This window comes from Lissotriton vulgaris, chromosome 2_1, assembly GCF_964263255.1.
Source record: "Lissotriton vulgaris chromosome 2_1, aLisVul1.2, whole genome shotgun sequence".
NCBI lineage: Eukaryota > Metazoa > Chordata > Amphibia > Caudata > Salamandridae > Lissotriton > Lissotriton vulgaris.
In genome coordinates this window covers 269,548,677-269,565,759 of record NC_141687.1, presented here as the reverse complement: position 1 = coordinate 269,565,759, position 17,083 = coordinate 269,548,677, and the positions used below count along the sequence as shown (strand labels likewise).

General features: G+C 42.7%; 1 protein-coding gene across 2 annotated transcripts in view; it reads left to right on the top strand.

The window, feature by feature from the left end:
• Nucleotides 1-17,083, top strand: part of USP32 (ubiquitin specific peptidase 32) — a 1,504,025-nt gene that overhangs the window by 753,591 nt on the left and 733,351 nt on the right. For both annotated transcript variants that reach the window (XM_086954917.1, XM_086954918.1), the window contains exon 10: nucleotides 4,719-4,802. In XM_086954917.1, the coding sequence (XP_086811043.1) occupies nucleotides 4,719-4,802 (84 nt within the window). The remainder of the gene's footprint in view (nucleotides 1-4,718; nucleotides 4,803-17,083) is intronic.

Below are 17,083 nucleotides of genomic sequence, written 5' to 3'. Positions count from 1 at the left end.
AGGCATAACTGGGAGAAAAGCAGTCCCCCATAGCCACTACCCTAATCTGTTGAAAAAGCTGATTGGCAAACAAAAAGAAATTATTTTCTAGACACAAACTGATCATGGATAAAATCATTCTCGAATGCTCATTCAAACAGACAGGTCTTGAACTTAAGAAATTCTGTACTGCTATTGTACCGTCCCTGTGGTATATGCTTGGGCAAAGGGACGTGACATCCAAAGAAATTAGTAGGTAAATGGGTTCCCACCTAAAATCAGACAGTTTTCTTAAAAAGTCCCCAGTATCCAATACAAAAGAAGGTACATTTTTAACATGATCTTGAAGAAAAAAATCTACATGTTTGCTCATGTTTTCAAGGATACTGTTGCAGGCGGAGTTAATGGGTCGACCTGGTGGCTTAGTGCTTTTGTGAATTTTATGAATAAAGTAAATCACTGGTGTTACAGGAAATTCATTCTTCATAAACTTGTATTCCTCCATTGTGATCAGACCTGTACTTGTCCAAGCCATGAGCCTGGAATAAATATCATTTTTGGCCTGCTGTACTTCATTAATGTTCGTCCTTCTGTAACAGTCTCGATCGTTAAGTTGACTTAATGCCACATCCATGTTTTTGCAAATAAATATCATTACCAAATAAAAAATATTGTGGAAACACCACAAGATTACATTTAAAATCATCTTGTTATGCTGATAAAATTCAATTGGTCTAAAATCCAAGAAGTACTGTATGGCCTTCAAGCCCGTGGACTGTTCAATACTGGTATACAGGGATTCAATGTCTAATGTTATAAAAAGTAAATTGTCCGACCATTTTATTATTTATATATTATATATATATATATATATATATATATATATATATATATATATATATATATATATATATATCAATATATATATCTCCTCCACCATTACCTGTATGAAGATCAGTGGCTGTCGTGGGCGGTCCGAGATGGGTAACCGGTATCCCAATGAATTCGCTCCAAAACACTTCCTAGTAAGGATGATGCTCGGACACCCAGGTTGTCTTGCAAGTGAAATTTATTTTGCAAGTAGAAAAACAACGCGTTTCGCCATTACTGCTTGTTCACGCTCACCAGATTAGTCTAAACGCCATCTTAAATACGTGATCTAAAAAACACCAATGTGCGTTGTGAAAATTGCGTCGGACATTTTGACATGGAACATAGACAGTTGTTGCGTACATCAAATGCTTATTTAGGTCACATTGTTATACCAGATCGTAATTCATTCTGCTGTATAACATAACACTATTCAATGTAAACTCAAATGGTAACAAAAAATTCAATCATAGCAAAATATTTACAATTCGTGATCAATACGTCATAAGGGTGCCAGCCTAGTTCGAAGTGGCCGGGTAATATTTCGGACATGGAAGGTTGTAAATTCATGATAAAATACCAGAACCAGGAATGAAATGAAATTCCATGTCACGTGATCGTATACAAATAAGTAAACCGTAATGTCATTGGTTGTTGTCACGGTCACTTAATATCATGGCGGTTCATTGGTTGATAACGATATTTCTGTTACCATGGTATCAAGTCAATATATACAAGTTATCGATAGTTCCACGCCCAAGTGGGCTTTGAGATTAACACGATCACAGATGTTATTCCAATACTGCCATATTGCCATCCTATCTTAGTCCATGCCCAAGTGGGCGATTAACCGTGGTATCAAGTCAATATACAGGTTATCGGTAGTTTTTGGATCAGCGTGATCATGGCTGGTCTATAGATGTTGTTCTACCATTTTGTCTTAAGTCCACGCCCCAGTGGGCAATTATTCAATTTCCATCCAATATAACCCGGCATCAAACTAATTTGTCCGTCAACAAGAAATAGAAGTGACCAATTCCTAAAAATAATTAAAAACAGCATGTATTTAAAAGCAAGCAGAATAATACAATGAAATGAAAAATAGTCAGTAATCAAATGCAGTTACTCATACAGATGAATTGATAGCTCCTCACTTACATTAAGACCTTTGGGTGTCAAACAATCAAAGTCTATGATATAGCGAGATTCCAGTTTGCGAAGTGATAATTCTCTATTACCACCCCGCACACCCAAATTGACACAATCAATTACAACCATCTGTACTAGATTCTCATTTTGCATATGCATTTCTCGGAAGTGGCGTGCAATGGGATATTGTTTGTTAAAACTTCTTATGGCACGTAAATGTTCAAGCACCCGTTTTTTTGCCTCATGTTTGGTGCTTCCAACATACCATTTGTCACACGGACAAATCAAAACATATACACTGTAAGGGGTGTTACATGACAGTTTCTTTCTTATGACAAACTCCCTAGATGTATTGGGAACTAATAGTGTCTTAACATCTTTGCTGTTCTTACAGGCTTTACACTTGTGACAACATTTGAAGCCTTGGGATTTGGTGTTTGCATCAGAGTCAATACTGGTCACATAATTATGACTCAGTTCATCCCGTAGAGATCTACTTTTTCTAAAAGTGATCTGTGAGTTGTCACTAAGTTCACGGGGGCGGGCGGGGGGGAAGAGTATAAATAATCTCACCTCAAAAAATGTTTTTTATTCTGTTTAAGGCTGACAAGTATGCTTTTCAAAAAGCAAACGAGTAGTTGTGGAAGAGCATCTATAGCAGTAATCTAAGACCTGAGTTTCTGAACTTCTGAATAAGAATATGAAGGGAATATTAAAGAATTTGCATAATTTAGTCAATCATTAATATGCATCTACATCAGAAGAAGTTAAAAAAGCATATCAGCGCTATTTTTGGTATGCGCACTAACGGTAATCAGGCAAGATAGCTCTATTTACAAATCCAGTATATAAAAAGTCAGAGTCAAAATCAATGAAAGGAATAAACACTATTTACAAAATCGCACACTGTAATCCCGAAGGATCATGAATTAATAGTGCCTTTTAAAACTCCCTATAGACCAATTGCAGTAAACTCTAATAGAGCATGCGACTTACAGGCAATGCAACAAAATTTTAAAACGGTAGGAATGTGAAAATCTTACCACTTCGTTGTAATCCCGAAGGATCATGAATTAATAGTGCCTTTTAAAAACAGAATAAAAAATAATTTTGAGGTGAGATTATTTATACTCCCGCTCCCCCCCCCCCCCCCCCCCCCCCGTTTTGTATTTACTTGTGGTGCTGGGTGTCGTGCACAGTTATTATTAAAGCCAACACTTGTTTAGTTCAATGCGTTGTTTTCACTCAGATTAGATTCTTTTTTTCTTATCTAATCACGGTTCTATTCTAATATTAATAAATCTTGCTCATTATAGTTCATGATACACCATGTACTACTTCTCCTCTTCCCTTCTTCTTGCTCGGTCTTTCATACTAATAATCAATAAACTCAAATTTCCTTGCCAAGTTTTTTGGGTATGGATTGTTACTGTACCTAGCCAACAACTGCTGGATTTGACCTTCCCATTATTTAATGTGTTTACTTATAACATCATACACATAAAAGGATTGAAAAGAATTGTGCACATTATATCTTGTTATTGTATTAGAACTGAATTCTTTAAACAATGAATGTACATGTATTTCTCTGCAGCCTTAAAAAAGCCCTGCGGGCGAAACGCGCGTCGGCTGTTGCTGTATATTCTGAAAATAGAGTGAAAAGTTGCAAAAAAGACCTGATTTTTGAGACTGTGATTGAAGCAATTTTTGGAGCCTTAATCTTGGAATACTGGAACAATCAACTTTTGGAAGCATATTGGAGGGAGACTGTCCCACAGTGATCTTTGAATAACCTCTGTTGTTTTTGGGATTATAGATATAGTGATAGAGTGTGCTCTGGTGCAGCTTCATTAATTATTTTCCTTGATCAGTTGATTTCTCTCTAACAATGTCCCAATTGAAAAAAAATGTTTGTGAAAGAGTAAAATTCTAATTTAAAAACTAGGTGCGATGAGTTTCGTTCTCGCTCGTCAAGCAGTCCCACATAATGCACGCGGATCTCTCATTCTTAAAATAGCTCCAAAAGAATTTGGCATATGATCCCGCAAGCCAGACGGCAATAAATGAGCTTTAAAATGGAGAATGTGCGCACCGAGGCTCCTGCCTGGGTTCATGGGTGAAGTCTCATTATAAAGGGTCCATCGATGGATGTGTAAGTGCATCTTTTCTTCTCTGCATATTATTTCCCTTTTCTTCATATGCTGTTGCATTCGTGTGTCTGGTACTACTGCTAGAACCGCGAGGATCCTGCCAAACAAACGTTAGTAGAGTCAAAATTGTGAATCTTTGCCCAATTCCTATAATATGTCTCTTACCCTGACTGGTTAAACCACATATTCACTTAGTTCGGATGGGATTAGTCACCACTCCCACCACATGACGGCAGTATTCTCAGCTAGGTGGAGACTGGAAGGCGGATACGGATTGTGTCATTCAGCTCATGTACCCAGCGTCCCTTTCTCACGTTTTCTCCATTGCATCGTAAATTCACCATCGAGCGCTAGTATGTGGGATTTCGGGACAGCTGCCAGTACCACAGTGTAGTCCAAAGCAGACATATGAGTTTGAAGAAAAAATAGTTCTCAATTAAATGATTATTTTCTGCCAAGGTGTTTGAACAGGGTAGCAAATATTTCGAAAAGCTTCAACTATGCATGTTTTCCACAAATTGTATATATTCAGCATTTAGTAACGACCATTATTCTTCTCTTTTCTCACAGGCCGGACACCTTACTTTGGAGGACTATCAGATCTGGAGCGTGAAGAGTTCCCTTGCCAACGAATTTTTGAACCTGTTGTTTCAGGTAGCTTTATTATGGTCTCTAGTAAACTAGTGTCCTCCTTCATCTGTGCTTACCTCTTTTTACAGAGCAAAAATATGTTTAGTTGAAGAACTAGCTCCGTATGTGAGGTGAAAATAGAAACATCTTTCAAATACAGGAAGAGGACTACAACATGCCAGAGGAAGAAAATAAACGAAATGTCACCTTTTGGATTCTCTTTGGTTCTGAATTTCCTCATTGTTACGTGTTTGTAGTTGAGATGTACAAAATTTAGCGCCTTCCTTTTTTGCATTAAATTCAGCTGGACTAGGGCTTTGTATGTACAACGATAAACGATAGCAGAACACCACAGTAATACTGCATGCCGCTGAAAGTCAACCAGGTCAAACTTGTTGGTCCCCCAGCCATAAAATGTTCTGGAATTCAGGAGTGTGCCGACATCAGTCTAATAATACAGTCACCCTCATGTGATTCCCCAATATTTGGTGATCTTTTGGGGATTACTCATAAACCCGTCTTATTGCTGCCTCCTGATGTTAACAATACCCACAGGTACAGTGTCAGTCAGAATGGAGGCTGTACAAGAGAAAGAAGAGGTTAGACTTGAGAAATGAACATAAACCTGATTTGCATTAACAATTTCTCTACCTAGGACTGCATTTCCAACCGTTGTATGATTTCTTGTAGACCTTCATTCAGAACTGGTGTAAAAAATAAAAAAAGAACAAAAAATGTACTAGCTACTCAGAAATCTTATCTCCTGTGGCAACACTACTGAACCTTTTGTCTAAAGGCCTCCTGCAGCGTACCAATGCTATCTGGTTACTCCAGTGGTTATTTGAAGCTATTTACCACTTTACACCTGACATGTGATTACGTACAAACGTCAAGCTTTTTACTTAGACATCGTAAGTTTGGTACGGAAGAAGCTTTTTGTCCAGGGCGCTGCTCATTCCAGTGGCAGGTAGTGGGATTTGTCTAGCATAAATTATTCATTTCTGTTGCTTTATTACCACTAATAATGTATTGCTTCCAGTCATTTCAGCACGTGATATGACAGTGAACACGTTGTTTTGGAAGTAATGTCACATATGTGGCTAATGTGTTTTAGTGCACAGCAGGTTTCTTGAATGCTTTTATTATAACTGTATTCTTTTTTTGTATATCAGAATTTCAGTATGTATCATCATTCCACTGCAGTTACTCTAGTATGAACACACAAGCAACCATAGAGAGTTTATGATGAAGTTGTTGTTCTCATGTGCTAATGTTTGCGAAAATGTATTTGAATAGAGAACAGTAAAAATGTGGCTTCTACTCCCGACTTGTATAATCCTCCGTTTATCATTAACGACAAATCCCGGGCAGCTGTCAGGACCACAAACGGAAGCATGACTCCTCATGCAGTGCCTTATGGTTTGCGCGACACTGCATCGCACCTACCTACAGTGTTACTTTCACAGCGACAAGTTCAGAGCACTGCCTAGAACGTCATACACCTACACAACTTTTCCAAAAGAGGCGTCACTGCATTAACAAACTAGGCAGAGTCAGCAAGCTAATACGGGAAAGCGGGACTGAAGGAACTCCTCTGTGAGAACCAATACTTGGATGAAAGCCAATGCAAAGAGGGTTCTTTCAGGTGCTTGACACAACACAATGGAGCTGGCGAGATTGGGACACTGACTAACCAGAAATGCACTGCTTAACAGGTATGGAAAACAGCAGTGGTAGAGATGGAATAGTTGATGCAGCAAAACAAGAAGAGAGTAGAAGCAGTAATACAGGAAGGGCCAGCCATATCCAACACCTGCTTGAATTCAGCAATGGATGTATTTGACACACCTGGCAGACAGATGTGCTCAGACAACACCTTATGGAGGCATGCTTGGCTGTGAATGTCTAGATTCAAACAAGAAATACAGGCATCAGAAATAAACATGTCTTTTACTGGGAAAAATATTTTGAAATGGCAGTAGATGACTTACTCCAGTGCATGAAAAAAGACAACGAAATAGCTAAGGTGATGGGGCCCTACAGTTCAAAGGTTCATTGAAGAGAGGCGAATCCCTATCTACAGACTCCTCTAAGAGGAGGGCATTAGGACAGTTTCCCCTGAAACTACTTTTACACCTCAAATCGATACAGAGTACAACACAACAGTAGCATTTCCCCCAAAACAGCAATTTCAGGCAGGGCCAGGTAAAACGGCCAGACCCCATGAGGGCTGGAGCTCGAAGCCAAGTAACTTGCGCAAAGAGATCACATTTCACACGACAGCAGCGGGGAGGGCTCCTGCAGGAGTGGAGAACTGTCACTAACAAATGGATACTCCACATCAAACACCATGGCTATTACATAGAACTTATACAAAAACCACCAAGAGTAAAAGCAAACGTAAAAGCTTGCAACAGGGAAGAAATACTTGCTTATCAAATAAAGCGGAGAAAGCAAGAATTAGAAAGATTAGCATGACAAGAAATTAACCAGGGGGTTTATCCCATTTACTTTCAGGTTCCAAAAACGGACCAGGCACTAAGAGCCTCTTCCGAACCCCTGATTTTTTAAACATTTTCATCTAGACCCCAAAGTTTAGTATGGCCACACTTCAAGATATCATCCCACTCTTAAGGAAAGGGGATTACTTGTCGACTATAGACCTAGGAGACCCTTAGCTGCACACCCTAATGATTAGTGGATACAATACATTCTTCAGATTCATCATCTACAAGGTACAGTACCAGTTCCTACTGGGATAAAATCAGCACATGGTGTTTTTACAAAAAGTCTTTTCAGTTGTGGCAGCGCAAGTCTGCATTTAAATACGTAATGATCAATACAGCCTTCATTACAGAAGGTCAATGAGCAAGCACTCAAAATAAAAGAGCCTTCCCTACAGATAAAAAAAGGATAGGGTGGGCAGGAGGACTCACAGGTTCTCCCACATGACAAATCACACTTCCATGTCAACCCGGCAGTCCAACAACCAGCCTTTTTCCAGTAGGCAAAAACACAAGCAGAAATTCTTCTGCACACATTAGCAGTCAGGAGAGCAGTGATGTATTGCACGAAATAAGACAGACCAGGAAGGAGAGCAAGTTTTTTTTATTTCATGTGCAACTGCAACCAAAAGCTCACCAGTCACCAAGGAGACTTATATTGAGATTTACAGTGCAAAAAATTCAAACAAGATGGCAGGAATGGCGTTGAGGGAAAAACCAAGCACACATTCCTCAAAGAAAAGGAAAGTGAAACTCTCATTCAACGCCAGTATTTAGATAAACTACATCTGCATGGCAGCCATAAATGTATCCTTACATATTCTTACAAAGCACTATTGTGTGGGCATTCAAGTCAACAAAGAAACGACTTGGGACAGAAAGTACTAAAACACAGTTTTGCAAAAACACTGTTTTTAACCCAGTATCCCAAGAATGCAGAATACCACCGTAGAATCTGCACAACCGGTGAATCCAGAAAAGATTCATGCTGCAAAATGTAATTTGGAACTGAGAGATGGTGGGAGTATGTGAAAGGAAAAAGGAAGCCCAATTAATGTTAGAAGTCAACAAAGGGGAAAAAAAGAATCTTAGTATGGTAAATATACAGAAAAACTCTGGGGCATAAGTCTGACCTCACTATAGGACAGACATGGCACCAAATGGTTGACAATAGTCACAAGATGGCAGAATAATGTAAAGGATGTGAATCCTTCAGGCGCAAAACTACTCCTGCAGGCTGGTGACATTTGAAAGTGGTGGGGCGTAAACTAATTTGCATATTGCACCGCAGCGATCGAGCGCAGCGAGCGAGCCCGAACCACCTTGCATCCATCCATACATCATTCATGCATCCACCCATCTATCCACCCACCCACCCTGCATCCATACATCATTCATTCATGCATCCACCCATCATGCATGCATGCATCCATACATCATTCATACATCCACCCATACATCCACCCATCCATCCATCATGCATCCACCCATCATGCATGCATCCATGCATCCACCCATCCATCCATCCACCCACCCACCCTGCATACATCATTCATTCATGCATCCACCCATCCATCATGCATCCGCCCATCATGCATGCATGCATCCATACATCATTCATGCATCCACCCATCCATCCACCCAACCATCCTGTATCCATACATCATTCATTCATGCACCCACCCATCCATCCACCCATCCATCCATCATGCACCCACCCATCATGCATGCATCCATCCATACATCATTCATGCATCCACCCACCCATCCTGCATCCATACATCAATAATTCATGCACCCACCCATCCACCCATCCATCCATCCATCATCCACCCATCGTGCATGCATCCATCCATACATCATTCATGCATCCATCCATCCATCATGCATCCACCCATCATGCATCCACCCATCATGCATCCACCCATCATGCATGCATCCATCCATACATCCATACATCATTCATGCATGCATCCACCCATCCATCCACCCATCCATCCTGCATCCATCATTCATGCATCCATCCACCCATCATGCATGCATCCATCCATGCACCCATCCACCCACCCATCCAGCGAACAATCATTAATGCACCCACCCTGCAGCCATCCATCATTCATGTAATTTTATGACCATATAAAAATAAATTATGGACTCTAACAAGCCTTTAGGATCGATGTTGAAGGATGTGCCAGTTTACATATTACATCACCCCTACCTTTTTATGCTGGAAACCTACTACCGCCCATGTATTTGCCATCCTGTAAGCCCTAGGTATGTACTATACAAATTCACATACAAACATACACCAACATGCATGCAATAATAAATGCATATATCATGCTATTCCGCCTCTACCGTTTGTTAACATTTTGAAATTTGATAACCTTAGTTTAGAGTACATTATATTTGTGGTGACAGTTGTTAACTCAGTTCATTTTGTCTTTATTTCGAAATAAAATTCATAAAAGACAACATGCAATGCTAAAATATTATAAAAACAACAATCCTATCCCAAAATATTTAAAAAGTTGTAAACATACAGCAGGTACTTCATATCATGTCATTTAAGTTAAATAAGTGTTCAGTTTCTTAATGCGAATCAACCACGCCCTTCCCAGAAACTTGGCCACACAGACCACGAAAAAATCAGATCTAATATTACGAAGCTTCTGCAGGGCTTCAAGGTGGCCCAACAATCCAATCTTCTTCATAAAGGTTTCAGCCATTTAAATCGTGGGGCTTGATAAGCTGGGCAAGCTAAAAACAAATGGCCAATACTTTCCACATGATCCGGACACCAGGGACATTTATTATTTACATTCCTCGCCCACTTTGCAGTAAAGGAATTAATGGGGAATGTACCTACGCGAAACTGATACAGTTTCCGATCCAAGGTTTTACATATCAAATCCCAATAAGGCTCGGGGGAAGGTGTCAATTTATGTGTTAAAAAAAGCCCTGTTAGGTTAGTGTCCGAACAATGAGTAACTGCAGTAGATTTAACCAAAGCCCAAAATTGGTCTTTAAAATCTTGTTTTGAAGGGAAGATGGAACACCCAGGATTTAACCACAGCTCGGCAAGGCCCATTGCATACAAAACATGCTTGACTTCCCTGAGCCAGGGGATTCTATGGGCACCCCACAGTGATTTAACCTCCTCCAGCTCGCGAGCAAAGAGGCTAAGCTCTGGAGTCGTCCAAAGCCGTCGCCAAAGTGCCACCAAACGAAACTGTGCCATCTCATCTAAGGGTCTACAGCCTAGGTCTAACAGCAGTGGCTTGATGGGTGTGGACTGGGGTAGCCCTACCAGATTCCGAACAGGTTAAGGCTATGACTTATTTGGGTGTGACCCTTGATTACCAACTCAGCTGGAAACCCCAGATGGAGGCACTAAATCTTAAATTTGTCCGCCTTACGGGTTGTTTATTGCATGAACAGAGGAAATCCTTGACTAAACGTATTACCCCAGCATTAAAAATATATGAAGTCAAGGTCAATGCAACTACCCTGTACGGAGCAGACATATGGGGCTACAAGGATTTGTCTGTTCTGACCACAGCCCAGAACAGGTTTCTGCGGAATCTGGTAGGGCTACCCCAGTTGTTAACTCATTTTCTGGAAAATGTTTATAAAATGAAATCTGTTGAAGGCTGTTGTTGCAACTATCAAAAAAGAAATTCTGAGAATTTTTACATTTCCAAAACCCCATGCCGTGAAATAAACGGGTGACCTGGAATAGACGCACACATTTCTACAGCAGATGCTTTAACACACTGAACTATCTCAAGTCATTTGTGCAAGCTAGTTTACTGGAACACCGAAAAACACACACTCTTACCTTGCTGCCGGTCCGCACACGTCACAGGCTCACAGCGCCCCTGGCCAATCCTGGCGCCAGGGGCACAGGTACCCTCTCGCCCGCAGCACGCCCATTAGGGCTCCTGATGGGCATGTGCAACGCCGCCAAAACACAAGTGCGCATGCGTGGGCACGGGTAAAAATTCACCCTCCGTCCCCACGCATGCGTACTTGTGTTGCCGTCTGTACAATCATGTCAATGAATCAACATGACGCCCGCCCGGCGGTCTGACGTCATGTTGATTCATTGACATGATTGTCATGAGGGAGCTGCGGGCGGCGTCGGGCAGGGGGGGCTACGCCCCCACGCTCCAATGGACGAACCGCGCCCGTTTCTCCCCCTTCTCCCCTCGTCCTATCATATTAACCTCGGGCAGCTGGTGAAAGTGACAGAGGCGCAGCGGCCCTAGACTTCAAAATCCAACTTCCAATGGCGCCAGCTCCCCGGGGGACTACCCCCCGGAACAAAAGGCCAGGTCTTGCCCGTTACCCTTGTGTGATTCGATACATCATTTGGTTAAGGAAAGGAACTATACCGAAACCCCAAGTTGCCAAGCCATGATGCTCCTTGCTGATACAAAGCCCAGACAGGCAGCCGAATGCGAGCAACGCCATTCACAAGTGGTGTGTGGCGGACATCTTTGTAACGAGGCCTGCTTCATAGATAACTACCTTTAAATGTAAAAATATATATATTGTAAACCCCGCATTACTGCATAATTAAGGATGCGGCTGCTTTATGTATGTGCTGCATATACCTCTTGAAGAAAGGTGTTAGTTGTGACAAGAACGTCTATTCTAAGACCACCTTGGAGGAGCCCATTAATGTGTGGAGCAGAGGGTGAGTTATAGAACCAGGTTTCTTCTGTCTCCGAGTGCCTTGGTTACTATGGGGTTTGCAGTGTCTATCAAAGTGGTTTAAAAGCGCACCGATCTATTTTAAGCAAGCTGCAGCCCTCATGCTTTCAGCACTGAGGGTGGGAGAGTTCAGCGTGCTAGAGCAGCTTTGACGGTACAAAGTCAGTCATTCCATAGCTCTTAATGACGAACCCTCCATTCAGAGATTCATACATTGTGAAATGAGGCAATCAAGGAGAATCGGAATATCAGGCCAGATAGATCAGTCTCCACAGTCAGTGGAAATCTGCAGCTGGGAACACGGTGAGATGCCAACAGAATGCTGAAGGCCCAGGGAAGGGTGCTGTGAAGCGAACGAACGTTTGGAAATGCGAACTTTAGCTGTAGTTGAGCTGCAGAATCATTATTGACTAAAATTGCTTGACTTGCTTCTTGTAATCCGACATAATACCGTTCAATCAAATGGCTTATTTATTTGCTTGTATCGTGCTGCTATGTAACTTCTTAGGCATATCTTCACATCGCAGCTGTAAGCCTGAAAGACATTGTATGCTGAGGATTTGTGCTGGTGAATTGATATATTTAAAAAAAATGTTTTTTACCTCCAATTTTTTTAAATTAAATCCGCTGATTGTATCTCTTATACACATATGTATGTAAGCCATAAAAATAAAAGCTAATTTATTCTATAATCGGTGTTATTGTGTATAGGTTAAGTACCTGTTATTATCGTACATGCATTTGCAGTTCAGTTTCCATGTGATTTTACTTTTGTATGTTTTCTTGTGTTATAGTTCCAATATAGTTGTATAAGATTTATGTCGACAACTCTCGTCATGAAAGCTATAAAAACACCATTTTGAATAAAAAAGATATAAAAGTGAACAATTCATGCAGTAGCATATTACAGATAAATCTATATAGGCAATCCATCCTAATATGCAACTGCAACCAGGGTACAATATGCAGTTTGTCAGGCCATCGATAAAACAAATAATACACATGGAACAATAAAAACATACATTAAACACATTATAAATAAGGGGAAAGAAGCATTGCAATACTTCCTAGTGTGGTGCCCTTTCTGTTAGACCCAAATTGCAATCCCTGGCAAGCCTCCGTGGAATTTCCAACCCTCCTCTGGGCAACATCGTGGGGAGGCAAAAAACAATAAAGTGCATGTGCATATATATTTAAAACATTAATAGCCAGACTATGAGCACTACAGTAGTTGCGTGTAATCATCCTACTGCTGAGTGCTGTAGCATTCCTGTCTGGGTCTTTTGTCTGATAAGCCATGCATGATTTAGGAACTTGGCCACGCTGCAGGCAAAGAGTGGTCTAGAGTCTGATCTAAGGATGCGCAGGGCGACTTGATAGTCCCGTGTGCACAGCTGCCGGCAGATCGGTTTTAACCATTTCACCCTCGACGTGGTGTATGCCTGGCAAACAAGCATAACTTCGGCAACCCTTTGGATCAGAGTCCTGCAACATGGATAGTCCCTTGGTGTTCGATTGCATGTATACCAATTAGCTATTGTCTCACAGACAGGAAGTGTGCCAAGCCTAAAATGGATGTATGACATCCTGTCCCGAGGGACCTGAATTATGTCTAAAAAGGGATCTAAATGTCTGTTTATGGAGATAAAATTCTGTGGTTAGTCGCCCCAAGTTTGGTTTGCTAAATTCTTGTTGTTCCACCCATTCCCAGTATAGACGTTTATGTTAGTCTTTCCTTGGTGGGTCCTGGTTGTCCCAATGAGCTTGAAGCCCTAACGCTGACATCATTTTCCTAAAGTTGGAGATCCAGCCTACTTTGCTACTTTTGTCTATTCGGATAACCTCGGATAGGGCTTCCGCATAGGGCAGCAGCTCTGGGGTCTGCATAATACGAGCCCAAAAGAGCAGAAGGGGGTAGCCTTGCTATATCACCAATGGATTGCCTACCCATGTCAAGTATAAGGGGAGTGAGGGGAATGTATTGAGGCAGCATCACCAAATTCCTTAGAAACTTATGGTCAGAGCTGCAGAGATCGTGGGCATTCTCAAATCCCCACAGCTCTGCTCCTTACAGCGCTGTGCTGACTCTTTTTGCGTCATAAACATGGAGGTCTGGGGCTACCGGTCTGCTATGTGAAGAACAGTGTTCCTACCCAAGTGATCCCGCTACTCGCTGGTGGCCCATCAGCATCTTAGTTAGGTGGGGCTTCATTGACATTTTATCTGAGAGTCTGAGACCAAGATAGTCGAAAGAGCCAACTTTTTCCAGGGGGGGTCCCACCTAGCAAGATACTACCTTATAGGACTTATGGGGGCTAAAGGCAATGCATTTGGTGTTTGATGTGTTAATAACCAGGCCCCTGATGTCGCAGGAAAGTTGGAACCTATTAAATAGTCGCTGCAACCCTGCTGGGATCTTTGACACCAGCAGGGTGTCATCTGCAAACAAAATGGTCGGTACCTTGTCACCCCCCAGGATTGGTGCGTCTGCTGGATCTTCTTGCAGGAAGCTAACCTCTCCATTCATATAAAGAGAGAATAGAGTGAGAGCCAAAACCTCTGTCGAACACAACTGCTGACAGGAATACGATCGGTCAGTTGTCCTTGCATCGCCCACCTAATCTTAGCATAGTTCTCTCCATGTAGCCAAACCACCAAATTACGAATAAATGGGGGGATGCCCATGTCTTTGAGTGCCAGCCACAATTTGCTCCTAGGGACGATATCAAAGGCAGTCTTTAAGTCAATGAATGCTAGGTAAAGACTGCCCTTGCTGATCACCACCACTTTCCAATAGATAAGTAGGAGCCAAAGTGGCTGGTACATCGTCCCGTCCTCACCCTAAAGCCAGCCTGATACTGTGATAGAATGGCGTTATCGTCTGCCCATAGCTGAATCCTCTGCAACAAGAACTCTGCTGAAGACCTTCTGCAGGGCATCGATCAGGCTTATGGGCCTATAGTTTGAGGGATCATCTCTAGCTCCTTTTTTGTAAATTGGGACCACCGCTGCTCCCAGACCTGGCAACTGGGGCGCCATTACCCATTGCATTTACCAAAAGAGGAATATAGCGTGCCCAACTCAAAATATCTGCTAGGAATAAATCTCCCGGAATGCCGTTTGGTCCTGCTGCTTTGGACGGTACTATTCTGCCGATTGCTGCCTCTATTTTGCCCAAGGTCGTCATTCGAGGGGTGCCCCTATAGCTAGGCCACCTCTACTGGGGGCGTGTCCTCAGAAGTGAGTAGAGTTTCTGGAAGTGGTCGTACCATTCCTGGCCAGTTATATAGTTAGGGGGAGAGTGTGCTCCTGACTTGCTACCCCAGGTGACTAGGGACCAAAATGACATCCTTCGCTGCACTAGCTTCCTTGAGTTGATTCCAGCGGGATTCATCCCATGCTAACTTTGCAAAATGCAAAGCAGCCTCATAGCGCTTCCTGGCACTTTTAATCAAGGGGCAATGCTTACCTTTAATTGCTGCAGCTAGGAGCGATTGTTTGCGCCTGCAATCTTTTGTGTACCACAAGTGGGTCCCTCTTGTTGCCATACTGGACTTAAGGTCCAGTCTGGGAGCTAAAACATATACATTGAGTTAGTCAAAGGTATGAGAATGAACCATAGCTACATCGGCCAACCCACTTCCGCTGGTGACCATAGCCTGAAGCTCACGTGTACCTACTGTTGTCATGCCATATGCCTATGATCTTGGATTCTTACAAAGCTTCCTTCTGCCATTTTAAGGATCTGTTGCTATTCGAGGGGAAGATCTCCCTTGTGTGGGTCAAAGGTGAGTTCCTTACAGGATAGTAAGGAGCTTCGCACAATAGGTTCATGTTTTGAGAGAAAGGATTATGATCACTCGCCGTAGTGGTGCCCAAGTTCATGTCAATTAAGTCTCCCCAGAGCCTCACATCGAGGCGAATGTAAACAATGCAGGACGGGCAGCTGACTCTGTACATATTTGCGCCCAGCCTGTCCAAAGGAGTTCTGCCATTTACTGTCCTCAAGCAAAAGACACACAATTGATGGACGTAATGCAGAGACAAATCTAAACATTCACCCCCAGTCAAGAGATCTGGGTTAAATCCATCATTCTTTTGTTCACCATGCCACTCTAGTTTAGACCTGACCATATGCAAATCAGTCTTGACCCTGTGCCTCATGGGAACAGTCCAGCCCAAACTGCCTAGCCAGGTCCTCCCTGGGCCGGAAACAAGCATCCTAGGACCGGTTTCGGGGTTTCTCCCCTCTTCAGCGAGAATAGCTTGATTCCAGTGGCACAGTGAGCACAGGACCCACGTCTGGGCATACCTGGCGCACTTGGGGTGAGACGTGGGTCCAGTGCTCCCTACGCCACTGGAGTCAAGCTATCCTGGCTGAAGACGGCTGATAGCCAGAAACCAGTGCTAGGATGCTTGATTCCGACCAGGGAAGACATGGCTTGGCAGTTCCGGCTGGACTGTTCCCATGAGGCACAGGGTCAAGACTGATTTGCATTTGGCCATGTCTTACCTGGGGTGGCTTGGTGAGCAAAGTAACAATGGATTATACCCAGATCTTTGACTTGGGGGGGGGGGGGGTGAATGTTTAGCCATTGTGCAACATTCTGTCCATCATCTTGTTTGTTTTGCTGTTCACCCTATGTGGGAAGGGTATGCCCAGACGTGGGTCCCGTGCTCACTACGCCACTGGAGTCAAGCTATCCTGGCTGAAGCCAGCTGATAGCCAGAAACCAGTCCTAGGATGCTTGATTCCGGTCCAGGGAAGAAATGGCTTGGCAGTTCGGGCTGGACTGTTCCCATGAGGCACAGGGCCCAGACTGATTTGCATATGGTCATGTCTGAACTGGGGTGGCTTGGTGAGCAAAATAACGATGGATTATACCCAGATCTGTGATTGGGGGTGAATGTTTTGCCATTGTGCAACATTTCGTCCATCATCTTGTTTGTTTTGCTGTTCACCCGATGTGGGAATGGTATGCCCAGATGTGGGTCCCGTGCTCACTACGCCACTGCAGTCAAGCTATCCTAGCCAAAAACGGTCCTAGGATGCTTGATTTCGGTCCAGGGAAGACATGGCTT